The following is a 23749-nucleotide window of genomic DNA, read 5'->3' as shown; positions in this document are numbered from 1 at the left end:
AGTGAAAAAGTCACCAAACAGGACGGAAGGGATGGTAACGTGAGGATGCTTAGAACAGCTACCATTCATTCAGATTTCGGTGGGAGATTGATGCAGATAGCACAGCAAGAGGATAGTGACATTAAACCAATTCTGGATTGGATGAAATCTTCAGCTGTCAAGCCACAATGGAGTAAAGTTGCATCTACAAGTAGCACTACTAAGAGTTACTGGGCTGAATGGGACAGTTTAGTTCTACATAATGGAGTGTTATGTCGCAAATTGAAAAATGCTCAAGGCGATCATTTGCAGTTAGTGGTGCCAAGATCCAAGGTTCGCGACATATTAGAAATGTGTCATATTGAGTTGTCTGGTGGACATTTAGGAGTAAAAGGGACTCTTAGGAAGGTTAAAGAAATATTTTACTGGATTAATTATCGTGAAGATGTAGAAGACTGGATCAAGAAATGTAAAGCTTGTGCAGGCGATAAGGATTCGCAGACTCGGTCGCGATGGAAAAGGATAATGATGAAAGGAAGTGATGATGCTCGGGACGAGCATGTCTAAGGAGAGGGTAGTGTTACGAAGACGGGTCAACTGCAATGTTTTTAGATTTTTCCACTACTTAGAGAACTTTTCAGCAGGCTGAAATATGATTTATGACCGTTTCGGGAGAGGGTCAATCACATATTAGAAAATCGAAATTTACGTAATGTTGCCGTAGTTTTCAGGAGGCTGAAACATTTTTTCAGTCGGTTTCAGAACACGCATAGATGAATGGTACACTTTTCAGCAGACCCGTTTTCAGGCGTTTTCAGGCCTGGTTATAGCTCTTCGATGAAGGAATATTCTAGAACGAATTTTCTAGGTGTGGGACAAGCACTGTTTGATACGCGAAAGAGAGAAAAGATAAGAACCTTCTCGAAGCTAGACCGAGAACTCTAGAACGTCGTACGACAAGCACGTAGCAATGTGCGAAAGAGATAGCAAGTACGCGCGTTCTAGAATTAGGCGATCGCTACTCAGTAGCGCTCCCGCCTAGAAAGTTCTCGTAAACATCGGAAACATCGTTCGAGATTCTTCCCAGGGATATATAAGCGAGCCAAAACGCGATCACTGGGTTCAGTTTTGAATGCGATTCCAAGCGATAAACACCGAAGAGAAAAAGTGCGAATAAGTGATACCAGTGATAAAGTACGGAGTGATTTAAGTGATTAGTGACAGTGTATATTGTGTGTGTTATTAGTGCTTTTCTGTGCGTTATCTCCAGATATTAGTGTAAACGAATTCCTCGTAGATTTTATTGAAATAAACCCTTGAATAAATCGACGGCAGTTTCTATCCGATCCCCTAGCTCGTAACAATATATATAAAATATATAACTTTAATATCCACACTGATCTTACAAAATTTTCCTTTCTTTGCAAGCCTAGAGTTACTCGAACTAAAAGTCTACTATACATACCTACGGCTCGCTTATCTGCTAGTTCAGTGAATAGGCTATCTTGCTCTTACAACTTTATTACAAAAATTGATGAAAATGATTTGTTTTACAACAGTCTACCAACATTCCGTAACTTTGTTTTGCAGGCTCTTAAATCTTAATGTGGTTTAAGTTTGAATTTTTGTTTGTTTAATATTGTTATTGTTCGTTTAGTTCTAGTTATTATTAAATTTAAGTAATTATTTATTTTATTTTTGTTTATTTTGTGGTCGTTTCTTTAGTTTTTCTTTTGATACATTGCTTAAGTTCAAATGTTATTGATGTATGTTTTAAATTTGTGTTGTCATATTTTCTTGTATTTTTAAGCATACATACTTTGTTTTATAATGTTTATATTATGTAAAGAATTAAATAAAAAGTATAAATATTTGAACAGTAGTAATATTAATAACCTTTCATTTCAGAATTTTTTACATGTATATTTCGATAGCCGCCCTTCCTGTCTGCAGTGTGCCAGTCTCTGCTATATACCTACTATTTCCTTCCAAATTATCTTTTTTTGCGTTTACTGTTGTACCTTGGGCACCAGTTTAGTACTTTCTAGACACTTGTCTGTTCTTTTCTGTTCAGCATGCCCATGGAGGCCTTTCGCCGTGTTCTTTTAGCAAGCTTGCACTCGTAATTTCTTTATGTATTTATAGTGTATATTTGTGGGTGCTTGGCGGACCAATGCGACTTTAATACAATGACTACGGGCTACTCCATCCTAAGAAAGTTGCATGGAACTGGTGACGCCTTCTTAAGTTCTCATGTTTCACACGTGTATAAACTTCACTTCTATAAAGTCAAAGTCAAAAGTAATTTATTCATATAGGTAACATAATATACACATAAACGTCAAAAAAAGAAAAGAAATATAAAATGATTGTAATTTTACATTTACTGCCAGTTCTCAAATCAAGGGCGTAGAACGGAAGAGAAGAACTGGCAATAAACTCTCCGCCACGCTTTTTAATCGCCAAGTTTCCATAACATATTATCACAATTTCATTATCATTATTATCATATCATTTTGACATATGTGTGAAGTTTGAGAGCAAATATAAAAAAAAACCTTTTCTTTTATTCAGCATTCCTGTGACGTCACAAGACTTATTGATAAGGATTGCCGACCTACTTGTTGACGTCAAGTAACCATTACAGGAACTCAATGCCAGAATCGCTATAAACATATAAATTTGCAATTCTAATTGCATTGTTGGCCTGCGTGTGCGCATTGTATCACGAATCCTAAATATGAGTGTGTCGCATTTAATAGTTCGTGTTAAAAAGGATACTAAAAAAACATACAACAAATACTTGGAACAAAATCAAGTTGAATGAAAGTACAAAATATAGTCAAAATAAAAAACTTCAAGAACTCTTGGAGAGTGTACACTAACATATTTAATTTATTTAAATTATTAGAATTTATTAATTTATACATATAAAATCTAACTGGGATGTCACAACATGTGCTATTTCAATATTTCATTACATGATTACTTCGCATTTCAAAAAATTATAGTTCTAAACTGCTATAGCAGTTCTTTATTATTTATTATTTTTTCTATTATTTACATATCCTATAATAATAATAATAATAATAATAGCCTTTATTTCCAAAAAACTTTAAAATTAGGGGACAATAAAACGTCATTCACTTAAGTTTTGGTTTGTCCACCGTTGGACATAGGCCTCCTCCTTCCGGTTCCACTCGCGTCTGTTGCGGGCCAGGCGCGGCCAGGTAACCCCGGCGACTGCGATGATGTCATCTGCCCAGCGTCGGCGTGGGCGCCCCTGCGGCCGGCTCGTGCCGCGCGGGTACCAGTGCAGCACTCTCTCGCTCCATCTGTTGTCACTTGTTCTTGCTGTGTGCCCTGCCCAACGCCATTTCAGGCGGCACACCATTTTTGCCGCGTCTATTATTTTTGTTCTTTGTCGTATCGCTGTACTCTTTACCCTGTTTATTTACATATCCTATAGGATATGTAAATAATTGGATATAAACTTAGACTGGCCATAAATATTGTTACAATGAAAAATAAACAAAATATAACATTTGAATTTGGAATCTGTCATTTTTATATTGTTCTTTGTGTTTTCTCATTTTGGCGCCAAAACATTGTACATTATTTCAATATTGAAATGGACTGGGTAAAGAGAACCGAATATTAATTGCTACATTTATTTAAAATAACTATTGTTTGACGATTTGCCTTTTTTTAAAAGAGTACCGAGAGTTTTTTAAACATTTACTATTCTCGGCCTACACCCTCTGTCTTGTTTGCCGATGAGGTTGCAGGATGCAGGTTCGAATTTAATGACGTGGAATAACTGATACCTTGATGATGTTATGTTCCAAAATAAACGTATTTTATTTAATCGCTGCGATTGCAGTACACAATTCCTGTCCAAAAGCAAAAGAATTTAGGGAGATGAAGATAGCATCTAGAACCATGTCGCGTATTTTACAAGACGACCTTGTAGCGACGTACTGGTAATTTCTTTACTAATAATTATTTAAATAATTATTAATGACATTTGCATGCCTATTTATATATGGCGGATTTTTATAATTAATCTATCATTGTACCAGAATCTTAGCAAATAAACGTTTTCATTTCATTTAAATAGGATGGTAAAATCGAAACAACAATTGAAGCAGACGTTTACGGATGAGATTTTTTTACAATTGTGCAAAATTTTATGCTCAAAGCTCTAAGGAAACTTCCCGATTAGTCGATAGAGTGCAATATGGGCACTATTTTTTTTATAGAACATGGGGCTAACGGGAAACATCTGATGTTAAGTGAAGCCCATGGACACTCTCAATGCCAGAAGGCTCGCGAGTGCGTTGCCGGCCTTTTAATTGGCGTAACCTGATCACACAGGTTAGGTTAAAGCGAATAATTTGTAGCTTCTATCATTCATTTTACCAATCATGATGTTTTTATTAATTTCTATAGTTCCAGCGAAGCCTGAATGAATTTCTTTAAACCTACCTATTGTGAAATAATCTATATATTCATGGATTCGCTCATCCAAGATACATACAAAAATACAATTGTACACGAGCGAGAAAGTTCATTAATCGTGGGGCCAATGACATTACAATATAGTAAAATTGTATATTTGTATGTAACGATTAATCTATGGGGTATTTAAATAATGTATTATCCCTTAGTAATAATAATAATAGTATGTAATAGTGATAATAAATCATAATTTTAAAGTTTAATAATAATAATATTAGGTCCTTACATATGAAATTGGCGTTTAAAGTCTCATATTTTTAAATATAATATACTTAATTAATCAAAGTATGAACCATTGTTTTAAATAGCTGTACAAATTTGAATTTGGAATTCCTTACCAAAGAGGAGAACATCGTGATTAAAGTTGCCAGTACGAAATACGCCAATTTCATATGCAAGGACCTATTATAAAATTACATAACAAATGGGTGTTCTCTTGATAAGACTATTAACATGATGCTCTCTTAAAATAACGTGAAAAGGTTTTTTATAGAATTGGGGGGACAATCAAGACTACGGTACGCCCAAAAGGGCGGGTCCTTTGAGGAAGAAGGTGGATATACTTTTTATAGATTAAAAAGAGTGGCGGAGAGTTTATTGCGAGTTCTTCTCTTCCGTTCTACGCTCTTGATTTGAGAACTGGCAGTAAATGTAAAAGTAGAAACATTTAATGTATTTTTTTTTTTATGACGTTCATAAGTGTACATAGCGTTACCTATGAATAAATGATTTTTGACTTGATTTGATTTTAAAATTGGAGGTTATATCTTCCAGAGAAGTCTTTCTACGTCTTTTATGGTGTTGAAATATTATTGCTGTGTGTACTTATAATTAAAATAAATTCGAAACTGGGAGGGATTTTTTATAAGCAGTATCCTCCCTCAAAGGCCGGCAACACACCCACGAAATTGGGTGTTCATATGCCATGAGTGCCTGTTTAGGGCTATGTCTATCCTATAAAAAATAAACACTGGTGAATTAAAACGAAATTAGGTTTATGAATCGCTTGCTACCACGCTTCTCAATAAAGTAAATGAAATATCGTTCTATTTCCTAAGATCAGTGTATTTGCGTGATCTGTGGCAGAAATTATTAGCGGCGACTCGCTCGGTCGCCCTCGATATTTCTAGGTCATCTAAACGACATTGAACTTTTAAAATACTTTGGAGGATTATTTATGCATTTCTAATGAAAAGGCTTTGTATACAAAGTATTTTCCTTGTATCACAGTAACAATACTGAGCCTAAGTAGACAAGGAAAAAAAACATGTCTGTATTTATGTACACGCATTAGAAGTTATATTCCTTTGGCGAAAAATACAAAAATCTTTTCAAAAATTTATTTCGCCTTTTCTACGTTCGTAGTAAAAACGACATTAACAATAGCAAAAACTAAAATATCGACTATAGCTAACTTCAGGGTGTCAGTTTTTGTGACGGTGTGCGCGCGCATCGTAAAATTTTACTTTCAGAATTTCTGCCTAACGCGCCGAAAATTTTTTAACGCCTTTCTAATGAAAAGGCTTTGTTCAGCTAATATTAATTTGATACTGAGATAGAGTGAGACTGAGATACTAGGAAACATTATTTAACAGTGGTTCGCTGTTGCTATCGGCTTCTATAGATTGTTCATATTCCACTTCAGCAAATTATAATGATTGTAAAATCTTCATCTTTTCAAATATTTTGCTAGATTATTAACGCATTTATAACCAATAGGCTTTGTATATAGCGCAAATCTTTGTATTGATACTGTGTTACTAGGATGACTATCGGCCTCTAATGATAAAAAAATCTATATTCTCTTTTCAATACAGCGTGCGGAAAATTTGACAGTAAAAGATGAAAAAATATTCTACACTAAATATAGTTTTTTTTATGAATAAGAGCGCAAATATTAAAAGGCAGGCAACGCACTTGAGACCCTGGCATTGAGTGTCCGGTGGTATTAGGTGAGCCGCATGATATATAAACAAAACATATTTATGTCAATATATAAAAAAATATAATTTCGTAGATTTTAAAATTAAATCGCAAAATAGAGAACCATCTTTTCGGTCTATCTCGTTCCTCACAAGAGATCAGAAGAGATATTTTAGCCATTTCCACAATTTTCAGCAGTCCTGATATTCTGCCAGCCTTTTAAATGAAGCACGCATTTTACTACATTTAGGGTACACAGTCAAGACTTAATGTATATGGGGACTTCAATTCCAAAATTCTGGACTTTACTAATCAACTATTATAAGTAAAGTGTTTAATAGCATATACTTACATGTATTATTATAATTAACACTATTTTCAATCTGAATTCCCATTTTATTAGCTAATATCACATAATTAACTTGTCACTAAACGCTCGAAGCGTTAAAATCACTTCATTTTACATTTCACTTTATCACTTATTTTATCACTTCACTTCTATGTCAATTGTCAAAGTTTAAACGTGCATACTTTAAGAACGAAATGGCAAGCCTATGTTTCTCGCGTTTCGCTCCCATGTACACGTCCGTAATTCTGTCCAGGCGCCATGACACTGCGCATCTGAAAAGAGAGATCAATGTGAACAACTTATATATAAATAAATATAAATCCCTAAATATTGGGTACAAAAATTTATGTCTGCCAAGAAAAAAAAAGGATGATCTTATAAAAATATGGATTTTTTAAATAATGACAACTACGTGTCGTGTAGCCGTAAAAACAATATTTTTCTTACATATATATCTAAATAAAGTTTAACATTAGTAAGAAAATAAAATTGTATTACATATTAAGATAATTTTTTAACTAATTTGAACGTAAGCCAATTCAACAGTCTAATAAGAATAATAAATCGTTTTTTGCAAAGAAACTGTTGAGATTGATTGATTATAAAAAAGCACACAATCAGCCATATATATGGCAAAGGGGGCAAACGAGCCTGCGGCATCCAAAAAGGGCAGTCGTCGCAGCCCATAGACACCCATTTTTACTGGGTGCGTTGCCGGCCTTTGAAAGAGGAGTACGCTTGAATTTTAAGTAGATACCGATTATCTAGTTTATAAAAGGGCCTGGGACTAGTGCTAAGCAGGCTACTTCAAATTACTTGGCGATATTTGATTTAAAATGAGTTTTCTTTATTGATTTGATATAATTAAAGTTTGTAAATGTAAAGTTTTTTATGCCGTCTTTTTTTCTCGGCTTACACCCTCTGTATTCTTTCCCGATGAGTAGGGATATCTACCGATTCAAATTTAATAAGGAATAAGTTTATGATAAACACATTTTATTTTAAATAAAGGCAAGATAAAACAAATATCTTGTTATGATAGTAAAAATAATAATTGATTAATAGTTATTATTAACCTAAATAAAACGTAAATCCGCAAATTGGCATTTTAAAATCGTGGTGATATTTTAAATGTCACGCGAACGGGAATATCGATTTATCATATTCTTTGAATAATAGCTTTCATATTTCATAAATTTATCTAGCAAAACAAATTAGCTTACATATAAATTTTAATATTTAATGCTATCTACTTGTGTGGACACGTTGGCACCTTTATGAGTTACGCATACCCTCCCGGGTCACGGTTGCCTGGTGGTGAAGGGTTATGTGGGACTCCCTTCTGTGCAAACCCACTAAAACCCCACGGCGCCACCAACAATCACCACGATAAGCCGTTAAAACTCACGGTCCTCCACGGCCATGAATGATGTCGAATGGACCTTGGCTTGCTTCGCCCTGGGGGAGGCCGGGTACAATGCTTGCCGGGATACGTCAGCATCCCTTCAAGCACACGTTAGCACCGCCTCATCTTCCTTTGGAGTAGAGCCTTTTGGGGTTCAAGTGCATACTGCAAGAGCACTAATGAAAGATTTGAGCTAGGGCCTGATTGTAGCGGATACCCCATAGCTGGTTCTTTCGACACTCAACGAATAAATATCGCAATATAAATTCTTAAAAGGCCGGCAACGCACTCGCGAGCCCTCTGGCATTGAGAGTGTCCATGGGCGGCGGTATCACTTAACATCAGGTGAGCCTCCTGCCCGTTTGCCCCCTGTTCTATAAAAAAAAATATATATAGCGAGGAAATGCCAGCGTTAAAGGTTATTTTTGTAGTGTATGTTATTTGTTGAGGTTATACTTATATGACATAAATTCGACATCGTAAAGTTAGGTCTAGGTGGTATGGAAATCGATATCTATTCAAGTTGTTTATTCTAGTATTTTTATATTTAGAACACGTTTTTCGTAACAGTACAACTAAACAGTATGAATAAATAAATATTATTTTGGTGACTTAAATCAATTTCATATACTAATAATTTATTTATTTAAATAAAATCTTTTTAAATAATTTTAATATTTATCGATAACTACTGCATTTTAGTTATTTTTTTCCCTAAGCCAAAGAAGTATAACTTCTAACGCGTGTACATGAGTACACTCACTCTTTTTTATGTTATATTATATATTGCGGGACGTCAAAAAAGGGCAGTTGTCGCAGCCCATAGACACCCATTTTTAGTGGATGCGTTACCGACCCTTGAGGGAGGAGTACGCTAGAATTTTGAATAGTTGGAGGTAGTTTCTCTCTGGGAAGATCCCCACCGGGAGTCGATTCCACAGTTCTCTAGTTCGCAAAAGAAAGTGCCGTGTGAAATGGACTGTGGAAGATTTCCACCAAGGTGATGTTGGTGATATTTTGAATTATTTTCTATGTATCAATTTTGTATTGTTATTATTAATATGTAGGTTAAGAATATTGTTAATATTTGTGTGTTTCAAATAAATATTAAACCTAGTTTCCAGTTCATCTCTGAAGTCTAAAAACACGAGACTTCCTGCACGTTATAAATGTTAGGACTTTGATTAACGGAATACACATAGCGCCAATATATGTCCCATTTCTGATTCTACCTTAATATGTTAACAGCTTATGTTTCGCCAAAGTTTCACTATATTATGTACTTATTGTATATTGATAAAAAATGTTGTGTGCTTTTATGAAACCACGGTAAAAGTAAAACTTTTTTTCACATTACAGACATTTAACTAAAAAATTTGGAATAATATTCCATTAAGGGTATAAAATCGCTTTATCAATCTTAATTTTATATTTGGAAAATTGGAATTATAATGGGACTAATAAAAGTAGACTAAGTCTCCAACTAATATTTTTATTGAATTCTGTGTCTTAGAGAGTACGACATACATAATACTTAACAATTTATCATTATAACAAGATTATATACACATATTAAAATAGCGTGGAGCACTGGCACAAATGAATAATAGTCTGTAGTGTATAGACTATTATTCAAATATATATTATATATATAAAATATAAATTTGTATAAAAAAACCCGCTAAGCTATAGTAGCTTTTTTCGCCGCAACATAAGCCGCACCAGCTTTGTTGTTGATTCCATATTAACTAACAGAACTTTAACATTGTTGTGTCATATTCATTTCCAGAATTTTCCGAAATCCGTTTGCAATACCTAGGAGTAACTCTCAACTTCTTCGTATGTAACGAAATAAACACTTCTTATCCAACCTGATATTTTCGGTAGTCTGGTAGTGTTAATCTAGTTAACATGGATAAAATCAAAGTTGGAGAAAAGACTTATATTTGACCCGTTTTCCGCCAGCTTTTGTTATTATATTTTATGTAACATCGTTAATAAGAGATTTTGACATAAATCGTGACAAAAACTATGTTGTTTTCAACCTATTAACGCGCGACACAATTTTCTAACGATTTTATCAATGAGATTATATGAGATACGTGGTATTTTTGTGTTTTGCGCTCGAAGTATTTGGGTCAAGATACGCTACAAATTCCTATTTTATTGTCGTTCATCATTCCCCTGAACTTTTAAACTTTATCCCGATCCCCCTTCTATATAACGGCAGCGTGGTATCTTAACTGTTGGAGAATACAGTGGCTTCATGATCGTGTTGGACATCCCGGTCCGATGATGGCTGGCCATGCGTCATACTCGTGAACGGGTGCTACTTGTGGTGTCTGGTCGTACTTGAATTCGTGTATGCGGTGATATTAGTTGTTTCTACTATGTATTTGCGTGTTGTTCCCACGAGTATGTAAGTGCGTGCTCCTATTTCACCATGCCTCCTGCTGATAGAGGACAAATCTTTGTTTTTAATTTATTTTATTATTATTTATTACTCAAGATGTAATATGGAACATGGTGTAGTGGTTTCAGCAAACACACAAATATGAATGTTTGTAAGGAGCTGCCAACCCACATCTTAAGTAATAATTAATAATGATGTAAATGAAAAACAAAGATTTGTCTCAGATTGTCTAAGATCCTCGCCTGTTAGCGATAACGCCGTTGCATTCCTAATAATGTATGTTATTTGTAATAACTCAGTTTAATAAATAAATAAAATACTTTCCATGTATCCCCATGCCTCATTAGTTAAGTGTTTCACCCAGGAACAAGAATTTATTATTCTAGCGTTGTGTTGGACGAGGTGAGGCGCAATGTCGTTGCCTCGGCTAATAATATCGCGTCTGAACTTGGCTTAATTTGTCTTTTATTTTTACTCTAAGGATTGAACTCTTTTATCATGTTTATTTTTGTTCATTAATATCAAACATGGAAATGATTTACTTTGCAAGAATACTCGTTTACACAAGTACAATCTTGTTTTTTAAAGTCAAGTAAAGATTATATGTTATGGTAACAGTTTAGAGATTGAAATGGGCACTGTTGGCTTACCGCCGCTATCTATACTAGATCTATAATTTGAAATTATTTCCAATCCAGACTTATGCAAATTAAGATTGATAAATGTCATACATCGATCAGTCAACTTTAAAGATTGCGAATTACAAAAGCGATCCATTGATCTTCTTCTTCATTATATTTATTTATATTACATTCTAAAACTATGTGTATGCCTAAAATACAAGAAAATATGAGATCACTTTAACACACTTACACATACACATCAATAATAATATAAATATTAACTGAAACTAAAAAGATCGACTGAAACGAAAACGAAGAACAATAATAAAAAAACAAAAATTAAAACTTAAACCACATTAAGATTTAAGAGCCTGCAAAACAAAGTTAAGGTAAGTCGATACACTTGTAAAACACATCAATATTTTCATCAATGTTTGTAATAAAGTTGTAAGTTTCATTTAAAACAACAAATACAATGGAAGAGTGTAGTGACAATTATAATATGAATTAAACTCAAGCAATATATAAAAATATTTTGTATGTCATGTTAAATCTTTGTTTTTTCTGCCTACCTCTATCGTACGAATGACCTAAGCATTAGCAAGCCAATTTATATAATGTTGTAACAAACGCTACGGCTAAATACCATTCAGGGCGTTATTTAAACAGCTAGGCTGTTAATTGAACGATTGATTAAGCTAGTTGGCTGCGACATATGCTCAGGTTGATCACCAACATGCCTAGTAGATGGACAATTAATCATGAAACCTGAAGCCCAGACCTAAAAAGGTGCAACTATTTATTTTATGGCGCTCTAAATAATCTTCCAATATGTCTAGTTTAATATCAGGTAACAGAAATGTATTAAAAAAACAATCGATTCATTTCAGGCACCTGTTCATATCAGACTAAATAAATTTCAAATTATGACTAATAAATATCTTGAAGTATTGCGTAAACACTTTGCAGACTTGCACAACCGTGCGATGTTTTATATTTAGAACGTTATGTAAATTTGCGAATCTAGGTATGTATTACTTCCGGCCGACGCTAAGTAGATTAAAGATAGTGTTATTTTGAATTTCGAATCATTTTTAAAAGCGTGTATGTAGATGAACAGTGATGTGTTTCGTCCAGCCAGCTTCTACATTATATAAAATAGGTATTATTTTTAAATTTGGAATCGTTCAAAGCCAATATTCAAAATGGGCTTATTAGATTATTATTATTTTTTAAACGCAGTTTGTGTCGGCCAGTTCATAGATTAAAGAGTTTAATTCATATATTAAATTCATAGATCATAATTTTTTTTAAATTATGGAGACGCGCCCTGCTGCCTATGTGAAGCAGTGACAGATTCCGAATTCGACTTAGGGTCCTTCAAGAAAAGCGCCATAACAAATCTTAAAAGGCAACCGACTCCCAAGCCTACTACCAGAATTCATCGGTGGTACACTGCACATCAGGTGTCTTCTGCCCATTTGCCTACATAAAATAAATATTATAAACGTCTTGACTCACGGAAAGAAAAAATGGCCTAGTAAACGGTATGCTTACAACTGCCAGGGAATGTTGGCACAAACGTGTCACGATACAAAAATAATATTTACAACAGATTCCGCGTTCAATTAAAAATATTGTGTGTTAACGCTCATCACTTCCTGGTGGAATCATGTTTTATTATGTTAAAAAGTGGGGCAAGAATTAATAAACTGGTGCCCAAAAATAAACGAAATAGAGTAAGAAAACTTGACAGTAAATCGGTAGGTAGGTAGGGTAGAGAGTACAGTCTAGACAGAAATGGCGGAATTTAAGTTGTTTACCGGCCTGTTGGCCTAGTGGCTCCAGCGTGCGACTCTCATACTGTGAGGTCGTAGGTTTGATACCCGGCTGTGCACCAATGGATTTTCTTTCTATGTGATCATTTAACATTTGTTCGAACGGTGAAAAAAAACATCGTGAGGAAACCGACATGTCTTAGACACAAAGAGTCGACGACGTGACAGGCACTGGAGGCTGATCATCTACTTGCCTATTAGATTTAAAAATTGAACATGAAACAGATTCAAAAATCTGAGGCGAAGACCGAAAGAGGTTGTAGTAGCATTGATTTATTTTAAAAGTTGTTTACAACTTTTTCGATTATTGTTGACTTAGTCGCGTTTTTGTTGCGTGAAACCAGCTGCCTACTGAAGTATTTCAGAACCTATTCAACTGAGGATTCAAGAAATGTCAAAGCAGACCCATGCTGCTCTGCGCCTCCAAGAGCTAGATAGATAGACTCTCTCCGTAGTATACCTCAACATGCCCATCAAAAGCGTAGATGGGAACAAGAAGGGCTAATAGTCATTCCAAAGCCGGTATAGTTGGATTAACGTTTTTAAACTTTTTCTAGGTATCCATTTTCCGATTTCGTTCGACATCGAAATAATAATAATATAATAATAATAATAATTTATTTCAAATTTGTTTCACAGAAAAAACTGATATTTAATTGCGCTGGTTATATAAACAAAATTTGTCAGGTTTATCTGACGCTGAACTATGTATGAACCCTTATTTGAGCATACAGCGCCTAACCCCTTAAATATATCAGACAAAAACTCTAGCATCAAGTACATGACTATATAACTTATGTTGTAATTTACAATAAATGTAAGTGATTCTATTATGGTGTGAAGTGTTTAGGTTTTCTCCCTGTGAGTAAGAGGGTGTGTGCGTGTGTGTGTGGGAGTGTGTGTTAAATAGTTTATTACTCAAAAATTAATGTATAATACATGTACATAAATAATATAATAAATAAATAAATAAATGCCTTTTAATTTTTATAAATTAATCATGTCGCATATTTTTTTGGAAATAGACTGATCCTGTCAAAACCCTGACATACAATTGCGTAGAGAAATTAACCTTTGCGAATTCCTGAATTTATATCAAATTCTCGCCAAGACTAATAAACAGATAATGACGCAAGTTTGAATAGTAAATTATGTCTCTGATTAGGAATAGCGTAATGTTAAATAAGCTTCTGAAGTTTCAGAAACGATTTTGGGATGACAAAGTTCTTTAGGGAATTTCCTTAAGATGAGGAAGTTTAAAGTTTATTCGTGTAAGCTCACTGATTAAGGGTCTGTTTTACAATGTCCGGATAAGTTCCAAATAAGCTATTTATTACTTATTGGTAGGATTAACTTAATTTATAAATGTGTCACAGAATTTAATGAATAAATTCGAATGTTACGAAACAATAGACATTCCTCTTCACAGTAGTAGCATGAAATACTGCTGCCAGCATTATGAACAGTATCACCGAAGGCGATTTCCAATAGGCCCTTAACAAACGAACTAACAATCGAAGGCTATTGTAGACACGCACTATAAATGTACATACTATTTTCTGTATTATTTTCTATAAGTTTGATGTTTGTGGCAACATAGATATAGGTCGCCAAGAAAAGAAGAAAACAGACGTCACTCAGAAGAGACTTTAAAGACGAGAGACTTTATTTTTTTTTCTTCCGTTCTACGCCCTTGATTTGAGAACTGGCAGTAAATGTAAAATTAGAAGCATTTAATGTATATTTCTTTTTTGACGTTCAAAAGTGTATATTAAGTTACCTAAATGAATGAATGAAAAAAAAACAAGAGCTTCCCATACAATTAAGGTGTTTTAATTAATTTAAAAAATATAGTTCTTTACGTTTCGCCACTTTATTCTACGAAAGAAAAGGTATTAGAATCTCTTATACAGTGCCGAGATTCGATGACATATCAAGATCTATAAAATAAATTATACTCTGTGCAGCTGTCACAAAACTAGCCAAGCGTCATAAAATCTGATTTTTAAGTATATATCTGTTGTAAACACAGTCTTGTAGGCGCCAGCTATTTGAGATATGTTTATGCTTTAATTATGTATGTTTTGTGAAGCATAAAAGTCCGACGGTTAGAGTTTTTGTCTTGATCCCGAAAATTTAATCCTGGAATAGGCATATAGACTACCTTTTGCCACTGATTATTATTATTAAATGGATGGAGATATAACAGAGGGTTTAAAACAGTAATTGAATGGACTGACCCAAACGGAACAAGCAGACAAATAGAGCGATATGGGACGGGATGACGACGGCAAAAATAAAATAGGGTGTAAAAAATTGGAGGAGGTGGTAGCACAAGAGCCGCTTAGAGTAGTTAAAATCTATTTATATATATTAGAAGGGAGCGTTCAAGTATGTACGTAACGCAATTTTTGAAGATGTTAGACCTTATATCTCCCTATGTAACGCATCGTAACGTTTTGCTTGATTTTAACACCGGCGCATGCAAACGGAATAAGTTTGTTACGCTCTGCCATGTCCAAGTCATGGCCAGGTAATATTCTCTGTATTCAATATGCATTAAAAATATTCAAATTTTTCAAAAATAAATAATATTACGTAACGCGTTGCTTTAATCCCGCCCTTGTAACGCACCGTAACGCTTAACAAGATCCCCCCTCCCCCCTAAATAGTGTTACCTAATACTTGAACGCTCCATAAATATGTCAATAAGATGTGGGTGAATAAAGGCTTATTACACATATAAATAGGCGTAAAACGTGAGACACTCCAGACTAAATAGCAAATGACGCAACCACTGAAGCACTGTAATAAATAGCTTCCGTCTGTCACAATTTCTGCATAAAGAACTTTAAATTTCATACAAACTACTAGACAAATAGACGAAAAAAGCGACGTAATGGCTTCCTCGCTATAACAAAAGAACACGATGGAGAGAAGAAAAATAATGAAAAGATGGGTAGATGATATAAGTAGAGCAACTGGTCTGGCTACGCAAGACAGACAAGTTAGGAGACAAGCTAGACCGTGAGAGGAGTGGAAGGGAGAGGAGGTCTATGAATTAATCATTAGTGTTTATGGTACTTCATATTATTGTGAACTAGGATCAGTATTTTACTGCAATAAAGGCTATTATTATATTAATATAATATTTTTATTTATTAGAACTTCGTTACATTATAAATAAGACATAACCTTCTCCCAGGTAAGTTAGCGTAATTAACTTCACAATAATAAACATATAGTGAAAAGTTATATAATTATTTAAGTTAATTTTCTATTAAGTAAATCGTTTAAAACCTAACTAAGATACCGATATCATGTCTACATAATGAATAAGTTTTAGTTTATTGGACACTAATTCCTAAGATCTTTCTTTATTTTTGATGTGACAACATCTAATAAATCGATGACACCCTCTGCATAGACTGATTAGCGTGACTCACCGTCCCGTTACGCTTATTGTACATATAGTTAGCATATTCTGTTCTACTCGATTAGCCTATGCGACAGTGACAATTCAATAAAGAATTATCAATTGTTCAAATAAGTATTACATCATTTCATCAATGTTTTTCTCTGACTATCGTCCATAAACCGACTTTATAGACAACAATTTTTTTAAGAAGAAATTTCAAAATAGCGCTTAATAGGAATGAACATGATGAGTAAAGCCAACATCTGGATAAGCCAATAGCCGAAGGTCTTGTTTAATGTCGACTGTAAATTATACGTTTAACGGTTTGCCAGTTCTAGTTTATTTATGACAGAAACGTCTAAAATCGATCTATTTATCAAATGCAATTGTGGAATTGAATTAGAGTTTTCGTCTATTGAAATCATTAAAAATATATAAATTTGTTTTAAGAAAAGTGTTGTTTGATTTGCTTTTTTAAAAGAGTACCGAGAGTTTTTTACGCCGGCTTTTTCTCTCGGCCTACACCCTCTGTCTTCTTTGCTGATGAGTAGGGATGTCTACAGGTTCGAATTAAATGACGTGGAATAAGTGATACCTTGATGATCTTATCTCATGTTAAGTGTGCCCAGTTCTATAAAAAAATGTAACGATAAGTTATGAAAAACTGGATACATGATCTATAAAGGGTTCAAACCATATATGCGCATGCGTCGTTGATAGTATGCCTGAAGAACTCTTTGTATACATAACCATAATGTAAATGGTGAAAAGATCACTCACTAGTAGACATTAACAGTCAGACTCTTGTCTGTTATCGATTACTTGTTTATATGTTAAGGGAGTCGGATGGATATATAATAGTTATATTTAACTTTGAACATCAGTTAGACGAGAAATTTCTAAATATGTACTTTATTTAGTTATTTATTATCACTTTGTTGGATTACATAAAAGGAAAAAAAACATGGATTCAATTACATAAGGTAGGCAAGAAGTGCAAACATAAATATTACAAATACAATAAGAAGGAAAAAAACATACTTAACAGAAACAAAATTTATTAAAGTTCAACACATCAAACATAATGCTTATTATACAGTATATATTATAAGCTATTATTCTGAGATATATGACAATTATGGTATTAATAAATGTAAAATAACATTAACAAATAAAAATATTACACTTACAATTATAGATTTTACTTGTTATATTTTACTAATAATGCAACACTGATTATTGCTAAAATTCTAAATTATTAACAGATTAAGAAGCCGATAAATGTACACAAAGTGGTTCCAAATATTTCTAACGACAGATTATCTTATTCTGCGTATAAAAAGAGCTACTTAATTGTAGGTTTAACTTACTACTTTATTGAATTGCCAATAAGTTAATGTTAATTACACGGGTCAAAAAAACATTGGGATTTGACTTTAAAGTTTATATTTAAGGTTGTAATAAGATGAATTTCTTATTTATAATGCCGTTGCTAGGAGCAGTGTTTTTTTTATAGAACCGGGGACAAACGGGCAGGAGGCTCACTTGATGTTAAGTGATACCGCCGCCCATGGACACTCTCGATGCTAGAGGACTCGCGAGGGCGTTGACGGCAATTTAAGAATTTGAACGCTCTTTTCTTGAAGGACCCTAAGTGGAATTTGCCTAGTGGCCTAGTCCTCATTAATCATGGGTTGGATCCGCGGCTGTGCACCAATGGAATTTCTTTCTATTTGCGCATTTAACATTCGCATGAACGGTGTAGGAAAACATTTTGAAAACATTCAACAGCCTTAGAGCGCGGCCACACGATGCGTTAACGGTGATCACCGCAATCATTTTGAGGTATAGGGGATGCCACATGTGCTTTGCGGTGTGGAAATATGTTTTACCCCACCTCGCCTCGTCTCGCAAGTTACTAGTCCGACGCGCTTGCGGTGCGACGCGTCGTGTGGCATGGTAATTTGTATGTAGGATGACGTTGCGGCACCGCTTCGGCGCCGCATCGCACTGTTAACGCATCGTGTAACCGCGCTCTTCGACCCAAAAGGCTACTTGCCTATTAGATTGATAAATGATCATGAATCAGTTACAGAAATCTGAGGCCCTAACCTAAAAATCTTGCAGCGCCACTGATTTATTTATCTATTTATATTACAGAAGCAAAACTTCTTTTGCCCTAGAATCGTTAAGTTTCTGATTGGATCTATGTTAAAACAGCGGGCAAAATATTTTTTAGAGAAATTGCTTAAAATCAATTTTACACATACATAAATCTATTTTAAATTCTGGCTAAAATTCAAGATTACTATGTTTATAAAATAAAACATGAATCACTTGATTATCTGTTAATGATTCATAGATTGGACATAGTAACTCTATCATATTTATTTAGACTAAATTTGTATGACTTATAATTTAAAAATAATATAAATAATGAATTTACCAAGCCAATTCGAAAATTTCATTTTTCACAGACATTTATTTATTTATATTTATTACCTTATTCAAAAACATACACATAACAAAAAAAAACAGGTTATAAAAGTTATTAGGCAACGGGCGGCCTTATCGCTTACAAACGATTTTTTCCAGGCAACCCTAATGTTGACTGGACTGGTCTATTGACTGAGTTTTCTCTAACGATTTTACGATGAATGTACTATACCGGAAGGTAATGAAATCTCATATGACCTATTACGACTCAATTGATCTAAACTAATCTGACTGTCATCCACATCAAAATATCATTTACGTAATGTACACTTATGAACGTGAGTAAAAGTGCTTCTAAATTTACGTTTACTGCCAATTCCCAAATCAAGAACGTAGAGCGAGAAGAAATGGCAATACACTTTCTGTCACGCTTTTACATAATTTTTGGCAGTTAAATCTTCTGATTATACAAAAAATTAACGTTTCACCTCTCACTAACAGGACAGATATTGACGATTCCTTCCAAGTCTCATTAAAGTGGTGTTTGAAAAGTTTATTTATGCGAGTGGTGTAATTATAATATAGACGTAGAACATATTATAACAAACAAAACACACACATAACCACACAAAATGACAATAATCAAAGAAATAATTAAATGGGAGATATAAAAAAACAAATAAAAGAAGTTCCCTTTTCCCATTCGGTTCCTTCGGTTCATGTGCTGTGGCTGTAATTGGCCCTGGCTGAGGATTATACTGAGGAGCACAATGTTCCAAACCGCTGGTCATTCTACCAGAGACAATAGCAGCTAGTTCGCAAAAAAAAATTCAAATCAAATCAAAATATCTTTATTCATACGGGTAAACATGCACACTTATGAACGTCAAGAAAAATAAATTTAATTAACTGTAAATTTAATAAATACTAAGAAGAAAAAAAATAACAGTGTACGTAATGCAGTCTTGTGTAAAGGTGTATAGTAAAATGAATAAATTAAATTAAATTAAAAGTTACAAATAAGAATAATTATTAAGTAGATAATTTTTTTTACGAATTAAAAATATTAAACAATTATATTGGTTCATCATACTTAAAAAAATGAGAAGTAAAAAACGTTTCAATTCATTATCCTGGGAATGTTACTAACAAAATAATCCTTCACTCTTTCAATGACTCAACCTCTTAGTTGTAGAACAGGGTACAAAATAACAAGAAAGAACCCCTAACAAATCCTTATGTTTCGTATTTCAGTAAAACCTTCATTATAATAATCGTAGCGATTTGCGTAGTATGCTACGAGATTGCCTCGTAGCCAAAGGTCTACGTTCCGCCCATTACCAATTAATAAAAAAGAAATGTTATAAATAGCAATTACTATGATTATGTATCAGATCGTAACTAGCATTGTATCTTGCCAAATCGCATACGTTAGCGAGATCAATTATTGGCAAGAAAATCGTCATCAAACGCCATACAATCGAAAACCAACCCTAGTGCATGGTAATTAGGTCCAATGTACAGTGAACTTAGTAATCTTAGTCGTGCATTGTAAAACATTGTCTATTACCAAAGCTTAGAGTTTATATTTTTCGGACGCATGACGTCACTATTGCATATAAAATCTATTTTTACGCAAATATAAATAGTGATCCGATTTCGTTGAAGGCGTATAAATAAATAATTTAAATGTAGAAACATTTTGATATATGCCCATATTACCATGACTTTTATTAAGTGTCACAATGGTAATGGTTCGTAAATTGCGTTGTTACGTCATATGAGTCTTCTACGGTCTTTTTAGTATTTTAAAATAAATAATTTATTTGGAAATAATTAAATTATTTTTATGACCATGCACTAGGCATGCAAATGTCAATTATTAAGAAAAGAGCGTACAAATTCTTAAAAGGCCGGCAACGCACTCGCGAGCCCTCTAGCATCGAGAGTGTCCATGGGCGGCGGTATCACTTAACATCAGATGAGCCTTCTGCCCGTTTGCCCCTATAAAAATTGCGTTCTATAAAAAGAAAAACCATAATGTCATAATTATAAAAGCAGTTAATTGTTGTCAAAAGGTATGGTCCTAGCCCGCCAGTTGCCCTCCTTTTCATTTATTTATGTTCAATTTTATATCGCAATGTAACGAAGTGTAAATAAATAAATAAAATAAAATAATTTTTAGAATCTTTATAACAAAATCAAATATTTATTCTTTATAATATAAGTATATATTACTGAACTATCGATACAAAGAGGTTATCAATTAATCAAAAATCATTCAATTCATTCAATCAAGTTATGGGTAGACTAGACTGTCCGTTAAAAAAACTTTTTATCGGCGTTGAAAAAAAAATTTACGCGCCATCTTTTTCTTGTCCCTACCACGGTTGATTTGAAGCTATTAATAACAAAAATATGTAATAACAATTACAATTATAGTAATTATATAATAATCTTAGTAGTAATAAGGTAAAATGAAATAATTGTATTATTTTTAAACTTTATCTAATTTAACTTTATTTAACCAATTTCTGTAAAGTTGCATATACTTCTATGAATTTCGTAAAATAACGTCATAAAGAAGTTTCACTTCTTACGTGTGTACACTAGTACACGCACACATGTTTTTTAGTTTTGTGTCTCAAACTGGCGTATTTTTTTTAAATAGTGTATTTTTAATGCAACTGACAAAATGTGTATTTTTTATGCAACTGAAACGCCCGCGAAGTTCTGTCCAAACGGCAAAGAAATGAAACTTCTATTTTCCGACTTTATCCACAATAATAAAACATGACACTCTCCAAGCGTGCATTACCTTAGCCTTCAGGTAAGGTCAAACGCCTGTCTGGAAGTAATGCATGTAAAACGATCAATGTATGTGGACATATAAACTGACATATGTATAATACACAGAACAATGCATTGCGTCTCGTGTGGCAGATTGACGCTTCTTATATCATACACCGACAGAAAATCACTACGCTTCTAAAGATTTATTCACACTATATTCTGTGGATTAGTTGACACAGCCGAATTTGTTATTACATAGTTAAATGTATTTAATATTTTTATGCATTCTCATTTCGTAATATTTGAACCTTATATATACTTGTATGTCACTGAACTCCCCTTAATGGCTGTACCGATTTGAATTAATTTTTGTATACATTTGGGTGCCCTGAATGCTTTAGATTCACAAATCAGCCCGGCAGATGGCGCTACAGTCGGTCCTTTTATACTTTGCTTAATATCCTAATCGCTTGAAATGTCATACAGAACAACGTCTGTCGCGTCCTCTAGTATATTAAACATTCCATCTTTGGCTATATCTTATTATTAGTTTTTGTAGAATTACGAAATTAATAAAAAAATACTTATGTTATGATTATGTCGTTCAAGGCTGGGGGCTCGAGCGGAACGGCAGGTCTTGAATGAGCTCTCTATGTCAGATATAAGCGAACCCCGAAGGCCCATTTTAAGGGCGCGTGAAGGGCTGAGGTGATTTTAGTTGGTGGGGTCTCGCTACCCCTCTGAATAGCAGAGGGTATTTAGACCCAGCCCCACAGTCCACGCGTCAAGCTGGATATTCTTGACGCGGGCCTGCATAAGTGCATTTTTACCTCATTAAAAAAAAAGTGATGATTATGTCAGACTGGTCACACACACACTTTTAATTATTAATTGACAACTCCATCTTGCCTTAGCCTTTAATGAAACCTAATACAAAAGTATGTCCTTTCTACTAGGCTATCTATATTGTTTATATTTTTCACGCGGATTCAAGTTGTTAGTCGATCGTGTGTTGATAGAGTAGAATTAAGAAAAATTACCTACCTATAATATTTTTCGTTCAAGTGTATATGTAATTGTGTTGTAGATGTGTATACTTTGCCGTATCTATATTTATAATATAACATGTATCATTTATACATATACATCTATACATGACAAACGCCGTCAAGTTTTTGATCCTAAGGCTTCAGCGTAGATAATAGATAGTCCATTGGTGCACAGCTGGGGATCAAACCTGAGACTTCAGGGATAAGATTCGCACTGTTAATATGGAGGCTATATTTCTGAGGTAAAATGGAAGGCTTATATCAAGCGGATGCAGAGGCAGTTAACTCTTGGATCCTCTATTTTCTTAATTCCTTATTTCTAAATATATTTTCAAGAAAATTTTATGATTCTGTATAAGCCTGACAATCTGTATTATTATAATAATGCAATAACTAAAATTATTTACAGAATTTGTAAGACAAATGGAAGGACAAAGGAAGAAGTGCAACAAAAAGGAAAGCTACATGAGAAATGTGCAATTCCCCTAAGCGCGGGCGCATAGCCAAGTACTATGCACCGCTAATTACGAATTGTGTTCGCGTTGGGGCGTAAAGTAACTATTAATAGACGTTTCTAGAAGACGAACTTGCACGTGAATGTTATAGCTTGTATATACAAAGTTGATGAAACTGTATTAACTAGACGACAGATGCATTATAAAAATACAATTAAAACACAAATAAATCCAACCCGCAAGGGAAATCACAACCGCTGTAATGAAAATAAGTGACATCAAGATATGATCATAAAACAAATGAATCACGATAATTTATAATTCTTATTATGATATTTTTTATGCATTCAGTAAATCTGAGAATCGGCTACTATTTTTTTTAAACCCCTAAATACCCCACCCTATCCCAATTTTTGTTTTTATTTTTTATAATACTATGAGGTATACAAAAATACTAAATACATACATCCGTTAATTTTCATCTACCCTTTACGAACAACCCCTATTTTTTTATTTATTACTTAAAAATTTATAACTTTAACTCTGA

General features: G+C 33.8%; 1 protein-coding gene across 1 annotated transcript in view; it reads right to left on the bottom strand.

Annotated features, from left to right (window-relative positions):
• The window catches only part of LOC110998258 (rho GTPase-activating protein 6), a 92523-nt gene that overhangs the window by 60620 nt on the left and 8154 nt on the right, over nucleotides 1-23749 (bottom strand). Inside the window, exon 2 of the mRNA XM_045633410.1 lies at nucleotides 6776-7044. Coding sequence (XP_045489366.1) covers nucleotides 6776-6818 — 43 coding nt within the window. The 5' untranslated portion in view covers nucleotides 6819-7044. The remainder of the gene's footprint in view (nucleotides 1-6775; nucleotides 7045-23749) is intronic.

The sequence above is a fragment of the Pieris rapae genome, chromosome 23 (assembly GCF_905147795.1).
Source record: "Pieris rapae chromosome 23, ilPieRapa1.1, whole genome shotgun sequence".
Taxonomy (NCBI): domain Eukaryota; kingdom Metazoa; phylum Arthropoda; class Insecta; order Lepidoptera; family Pieridae; genus Pieris; species Pieris rapae.
The sequence above is the reverse complement of the archived record's forward strand: the minus strand, read 5'-3'. Positions and strand labels throughout refer to the sequence as shown.